The 7,713-nt window shown below is 40.5% G+C and overlaps 1 protein-coding gene across 1 annotated transcript; it reads right to left on the bottom strand.

Moving 5' to 3' along the window:
- Window positions 1-6,239: 6,239 nt before the first annotated feature.
- Window positions 6,240-7,337, bottom strand: LOC106821028 (zinc finger MYM-type protein 1-like). Its single transcript, XM_014825663.1, has one exon. It carries the CDS (start codon window positions 7,335-7,337, stop codon window positions 6,240-6,242), a length of 1,098 nt encoding a protein of 365 aa, XP_014681149.1.
- Between the last annotated feature and the right edge of the window lie 376 nt (window positions 7,338-7,713).

The raw sequence follows: 7,713 nt of genomic DNA, 5'->3' as shown, positions 1-7,713 counted from the left end.
TCCCTTGTTGTCAAACTATTTGTTTTACATTCCGGAAATTATATTTGTCATGGGGGCGCGGAACACTGCTGAGCGTAGCCGGAAATCGGGCCTGGCCGATCGCGGACAATGTTTGAAGGATAAGTCAGCGTTGTCGGAAAAGTTACGATTATTTTTCGTGTCTGCAAAAACCATTCACCTATCGCAAGTACTGCTCATGCTACTGAATAGAATATTTAGGTATGTCTCGTCGTGTATTACGGAGGAGTGAATATATCCTTAGGGGCACGAAAACCCATGAGGCAAGGATATACAGTGTCGCAACAGTGGAACTGTAACAGAGAGAGGGGTACGGCAAGTACGGGCCTATTTGTGGAATGAGGGTGTTTCATTATTATTTTTAAGTTTTTACTGACTCTGTCCTAAGTGCCTGTGAGCAAGCCACCCTACCCAACATGCGAAACTGGCCCCGGCATGCCAGTGAGGATGAAAAGTTACTGCAGTATCGCTCATGTAGACTGTACTACCGGATTGTTAAAGATTGACTACTGTACTAAACAAAAGTGAGCACTGCCTACTTGACTCAGCAGCTAGGCCGCGTAGGTTCGGCTCGCCCTGTTGATCTCAGGCCTGTTAGCATGGCTTCATCGATTGTCAGCGAGTCAGTTGTACATTTGAGAGTGCTGATTGTGAAAGCACTGCAAAACTACGATCGCTAAGAAATAGAGAGTGAACAACTAGAGTGCTATCTTGCAGTCTATGCCCTCAAGACTTTATGAAACGAAACGAAGTGAGCAAACAGAAGCTCACATGTGTTGTATTATACGCTACATTATATTACATTATACTTACTAGTATACTCTACTGTTTCTATCAAATGTGTATGATCGCGTGACCACGTCGAAGTTAACTGATGAACCCATTAGCGCGCAACTCGATTAATCTATAAATTGCAACATTGCGATATAGACTCTACAAACAGTATAACTTAGATTTATACGTGCCCCTATTTAGACAAGGCTCGCTGAATCATGCAATCAGTACATCATGCAGTTGTAAAGGTCGCTAATGGCTGTTTTCCAAATTGGAGTTGTCGAGGTACAGTTCACGATCGGATCACACTAAGCAGTATCTGCGTGAATGTATTTCAGTGGTTGTTTTATGCTGAACCCAAAGGGGGAAGCTGATGTACCTGTGTTGCATTTCCTTGATGTAACAGCATCTTCAGTGACAATGATGGTATTCACCCCATACATGAATTGCTTATATGTGGGGTTGTCATTTGCCCCATGACAAATTCCGCGTTGTTGGCAAAATACATTTTCTACTACATCACTGTTCACATTAGCAGGGATCACACCTGTTCCCGGGAATCTTTTCACTTTTTCCTCGATAAACTTGGTGAAGCCAGTTATTGACGATTTCAAGTCAAACCTCGTTTCTTGAGACATTAGTTTTTTTCTTGTCTCAGCTGCTGATTTAGACTCAGCTATAGTATTGTCTTCCCAGTCGACAAACCATTTCAGTGATTTCTGCAGTTCCACAATGCGTTTGTCGTCCACTGCTATTATTGGCCTGGTGTCGCTGAAAACGTCGACAAGGATGCTGGTTGCTTCCAGAAGTTCAATACTTGCGTCGAGATCACTACCGTTGTCAGTTTCAGCACGTTGATAAGCCTAGAAAAATTGCAATGTTTACGTTTTAAATTGGTATAGCATCTTCCTTTTAACATTTAATAATAAGTATGTGTAGATAATTTACATGTTATAAACAATGTGAGTGTGGTTAGTTGGAAAACATTGTGCTGTTTGCAATCAATACCTTCATTAAATGAAGCATTTCTTTGCCAACACATCCTCAGCTAATTTATTCCTCATTTTCTGGCAGCTGTTTGGCCAGATATGATCGTCAGTTAGGAGGTGATGGATTCTGGAAACTTCACTGGCATTACAGTCGTGGACTCGTGATCCCAGCGGTACGCCTTCACCCACATGTCCCAACGGATGAAACGCTTGCCAACTGCCAGGAGTCTAGTGCAACCACCACCAAACCCACTTTTTAGTATGTTGTTTCTTATTTTTTTTATAAGGTGCTGAAAACAAAGTGACAGGTTCTAAGCATAACTGGTCAACAGAAACAACCTTGTGAATTCAAAAAGAATTAATAGCACAAACGCAAGCATAGGGTATGTGTTACATTTTTTGTGATTTGTGATAAAAATGTAAAGGAGTTTATTTAATACAACAATGTATTGTTGAAGTCCTTACCTTGAGATCCATTATGAAGATTAATGGTGTGCTGGCCGAGTATGGATTGAAGCCCATGAATGACGCTTTAATAGCAAGTGACGAAAGGTTTTCAAAGTGGGTTTTCAGAAAAGACCTGTTGTGAACAGCTCTATCAAAGCATGCGTAGCTCACCTAAAAGTAGAGCCACATGTAGCTTAATGTAACGAATAAATATGACATCGGTTGTATAGGAAAGGCTGATTAAAATAATGAGATTATTTTTAGAAGTATTTAGTGGCACCACACATTGCAGACAATACGATACTTACATGGAAACCCCATTCATGTAGTGCGCTAACGGCCTTCCAGAAAATTACTTCAATTTCTGGAGCAGTAGCTTCTGATGTGGGAAAGTGAAGGAATGGGAATCGGAAGCCTGTGTCTCCTTGAAAAAGAAACAAAAGCGCATGTGTTGCTACATGCGCTTCTGATTTTCCTGCGAAAGACAATGATGTTACCTATAATTATCAGATGATTGGGCAGATTTAATGTTAAAAAAGTTTTAATCGACTGAAATAGATGTATAGATAGAAAGTTGCCTCCTAGATTATTAGAAGGTGCAACTGTTTGAGAAAGTGTGTTATAACTTTGTTTTGTTACATGGATTCGCCTATCAAATCCGCCTCCACATACATGTCGTAAGTGGCACAGCAAGTTCCACAGCGTGGGCGCATGCAAATTCTCTCGATCTGGGTCATGTGGAAAATATCACACATTTGATATTTTTTTTCGCGTTTAGAAGTTCGAACACCGTGTGCGGTGTGTGTGCAGAAATTTGCTCATGCGCCTCCATGTAGCCAACCAATAGCAGGCGGTCAAGCGAGTCGCATGATTTCAACATGGAACCAACGCACGTACAAACACATACACACGCACGCATGCACGCACGCACGCACGCACGTACGCACGCACGCACGCACAAACACACGCACAGAGAGAGAGAGACAGGGAGGGAGAGCGAGCAAGCGAGCGAGTGAGAGCAACGTTAAAACGTTGACATTTCGACGTTGAATCAAATTGCAAATCCCGACATTTTTCATCGTCATTTTAAGGTTGATTCAATGATATCGCCTGATATTGGTCGGCTACATAGAGGTGGATGTGTGGCGGGCTTTACATTATTATTGCATGGGCAATTGTTAGAATGTATAGCAATAATTTTGAAACACTAATGAATCACTACTGAAATTATAAATATCAGATCATGATCATTGGTCAGATTTAATGTTAACAAAGAGTTATTATAGACTAAAATAGATAGATAGATAAAAAAGCTGCTTCCTAATATGTTATTGCAATTGCGATGTTACAATGTTACTTATGAATATCAGATGATTGGTCAGATTTAATATGAACAAAGTTATAATAAACGAAAGTTGCTTTCTTATATTATTAGACGCTGCAACTATTTGAAAAAGTGTTCACGTCTTATATCGTTTTGTTGTTGCATGGATTCGCCTATTACAGCCGCCTCCACACGTCACAAGTGGCACAGCACTATGCATTATAAGAATGCAGCCTCGTTTTTTTTAGTACATGGGCAATTGTTAGAATAGCATCGACTACACGAGAAGATTTGTCTCGGGTTAAGCATCTATACGCAATAATTATAAGGTCTTAACTTGGGTTAAGCCCAACCCGAGTTAAGACTCGTGTAGACGCTAATCGTGTACTTGGATAACTCAGTCAACCCCGCCTCCCGCTAGGTGCCATTAGCTTAACTCGGGTTAAGACAAAATCCATGTAGACGATGCTTGTTTCTTCACTTTGGTTAAGTGTTAACTCAGGTTAGCTATACTCGGGTAAGGCGACTCTGTGTAGACGAGGTGAGGTTAATGTATATAGCAATAATTAAAAAATAATTCTTGATCATTACTTGAATAATAATTCCTACATTAACTTTTTTACGTTTACCTTTCTTAAGAACTTGCATGGCATCACACTCTCTTCCCATGTCCACGAAGCCTATAATTTTCACTTTGCCCTCTATGTGGAGAATTTGCAAATCCGACTGAATAGACATTTCATCAAAGATAACCCCGCCAGTTAAACCATGGGGAGGGATCTTCTTTTCAGCCGCTGTCTCATGCATCCATCTGAAGATGTCTTCGTTAAAGCCTGGTTTCTGGTTGTAATGTTTGCATGTTTTCTATGTGTTTCTTGGAGTGATAGAGAACACGACTGCTTTAGATTCATGCTGTTTTATTGACTCTTTTAACTGGTTATACAGTACGCCCTAATCCTAATATAGACCGCATGGTGGCAGCACCTGACGGTGTGGTATTTAGAGTTAGGGATGGTTCACTATATTACACTGGTGAGCAGCATTCTTATAATATCGCAAAAGACGTCCACTGGGTAGTGCAACCATTAGTCCTGAGGAAGTCAATCGCTGGTACGTTCTAGGACTGCTGGCCCATAGCGTCAGACAGGCTTTTATTATCCTGTAAGTGAAAATTAATTGAATTGAATAAATGATGTAACATTTCACGACAAAGTAGATACTGACTGGAAATAATACTGGTAATTTTTTTTATGAAATATACGTTATAAATAAACTTACTCTGGGTGCCATCTTCTGCCTCGAGGATCTGCAGCAGTGGTTTTTTCCTGGGCAATAAGCAGATTCCGCAGTAGGTTGTTTTTACTAATGCTCGGAAAATGCTCTTCCAAAATGGAGGCTAGGTCTTCATCATCCTCATTTGTCAGCTTCCATTCTATGTTGTGCTGTTGGTTAGTATCGTCAATGGCAGATACCATTCTTTTCTGTAGGTAGCGATAGTGGAGCTGACATTTTCTGCATGCCTTTGAATTGGTCGTGGTCACACCTGAGCATCCCTGTGCCTTCACTCTCATCGTTGTAACACCTGCCCCGTTAGTATGCTCTGATGTAATAGAGCTTGCTGAGCAGATCACGCTTTGTATATTTTATACTCCAGAACAAAGAATCAAATTGTCCACGTGGTCTCTGCAGATTTCACTGGTGATTTCTTTATATATCTTCACACACAAACTTCCCTTTCGCTTAGTTGACACCCTTAAATTATATGTGCTATGCACAATTCTACCAAACATTTACTTATTCACAGCCAAATTCATGGCGTCTTTCACATATTTTTCATAGAGAACACTTGCTTCGATGTAACCATTCTGATTTTCACAATCATTTTCCCTCAACCTGAAGTTGAAGATAGCAAAGATCAGTGACTTTTAATTAAAACTATACGGCTTGTATTTAACATATGAAAAATTGGAGTTTATGTTATATATATTTACTGTTTAATGCCTTTCAAGTTTTGGTAGAAAAGGTAATTATCGTTGAAGCTCTAATTCATATTCATAACTGGTAAGTAGTTTGCATACGAACCAGAGTGCAACAACAAAGACTAAGATTTAGGGTTAGTTTTAACTTACACAGATTATTACGTGTGACTAGTTAATATATTATATATATATATAATAGGCCTAGGCTATAGTTAGTAAATTATATTGTAATATTAATAATAAGATAAACTGGTAAACGTAACGTGAACAGTATTATAAACCGAAATTGAACGAATACACCATATGTCAGGGGCGTAGCCAGGATTTTCAAAGTTGTAGGCACGACTATCTGAGCGGAGCGGCACCATCGGTTGGCGCGGAGCGTACAAGAAAATTTTTGGTTTTACAAACCCCCCAGATGGCCGGAAACGGCCCTTCTGGAGTGTTCATTCTGGTTCCCTGGCCTCTTGCTAACTTGAGACACCTCATTCAATATCACTTTTAAACCCCAAAAGCAAACGAGTTAAAATAGTACGTAATTCAATACTACATAATGTATTTAAAATTAGCAAGCTACATGTACAGAGTAGTCTTACTTTTCAACTTCTGATACTTGTAGATACAAAGATAGGCCAGAAATGTCTTTGATACAACTATAGCCAGTAATTGTCTTTGATACAACTGTAGCTAGTAAATGTTTAAGTTAGCCTAATAAGAGAAGGCGAGAGCTATCCGACGATTGCCATCTGATGCAAATTTCTTCAGCACAGCATCAACGTCAATTGCAAAGTCTCTGTGGATGTGCATGAGTGCCAAACCGCTGAGTCTCTCTTCATTCATTGTAGAACGCATGTAGTTTTTGATTCTGCGCATTGCGCTGAAAGACCTTTCAGCAGTTGCCGAAGATATTGGCATGGTTAGTAGCACTGTCAGTGCAACGGATATGTTTGGATACAGATCAGTGTTAGCATGACGCAGTGTCTCACAAATGGAATCTGGAATGTCATCCTGTCCCTGCCATTTTGTCTTCCACCTAGAAAGTTCACTTTCCTGCAATGCGGCCATCTCATCGGAAATATCACTAGCAAATGGAACAAAGAGATTGGCCTCTATTTCAGGATTGAGTTTGTGGAGGTTAGATGGCACGAGGTACTGGGCACTAAACCGGTCACTGGGATATACGAGACGAGTTTCTAGTTCACTAAGGAGGTGATCCAGAAAAGGATAAAACAACGACAGCTTCCAGTACTCCTTCGGGTCAGCAGCAGGAACATTACTTCGGTGGGTCTGTCTTCCAGTTAGTCTAGGCATCGTAGGTTGGACATCAAATGTTTCTGCTAGTTTTGTAGCGTCTGTGTATAGTTTATCCCAGGCTTCATCACGTGTACGTAGTTCGGTTAGGGTATCGATAACGACTCTGGATTCTTTTGCCGCAGTGACCAAGTCATTATCTATCCGTTGTAGCATTTTTGATAAGGGAACAACGTACTGTAGAATGCTCTCCGCTGCAACTAACGCAACAATAAATTCGAACTTCAGGATTGAGCAACGGAAGGCACGAGCTTTAGAATCACTATTTAGCTCTAGTTCGGCCAAAGCATCAACAACGACGTCAAATGATGATTTAAAAGTAAACAATGCATCAGGTCGACTGCTCCATCTAGTTTCACAGAGGGTTCTAAGTTTATCCCTTTTCTTCATCTTTTCTTGGGCGGTTTCGCTCTCCATCATGGCAAGTTTAAAGTGATACTGGCGTTTAGCAGAGTAGGAAAATGCAAATGCAATTTCCTGAACAGTGCCCATCATATTTCTAATGAGGGGATCACTACAGGCATGAACTATAGCCAAATTTAGGCAATGAGCCTGACAATGGATATAAGGGGCATCTGGATAAATTTCTCTTATTCTTGCCTGTACTCCTTTATACTTTCCGCTCATATTAGAGGCCCCATCATAGCATTGGGCTCTCATCTTATTGGCATTGATGCCACACTCATCTAGTGTTTGGCAGAACTGGTTTGCTAAGGCTTCACCTGTAGTTGAACACGCATCTTTGAAGCCAAGAAACTCTTCACGTACTGCGATATTGTTTGTTTTCCTTTGTACAAATCTAACACACATTGCAACTTGCTCAAGTGTTGCACAATCGGTAGCCTCATCAGCCATCAAGCCGAAGCAAAAA

The sequence above is a fragment of the Priapulus caudatus genome, unplaced genomic scaffold (genome assembly GCF_000485595.1).
Source record: "Priapulus caudatus unplaced genomic scaffold, Priapulus_caudatus-5.0.1 Scaffold56, whole genome shotgun sequence".
In the NCBI taxonomy this organism is placed as follows: domain Eukaryota; kingdom Metazoa; phylum Priapulida; class Priapulimorpha; order Priapulimorphida; family Priapulidae; genus Priapulus; species Priapulus caudatus.
Note: the sequence above shows the minus strand (reverse complement) of the source record. Positions and strands in the feature narration are given on the sequence as shown.

Coding starts and splice junctions, on each gene's coding strand:
- LOC106821028 (XM_014825663.1), bottom strand. CDS start 7,337: ATGATGGGCACTGTTCAGGAAATTGCATTTGCATTTTCCTACTCTGCT.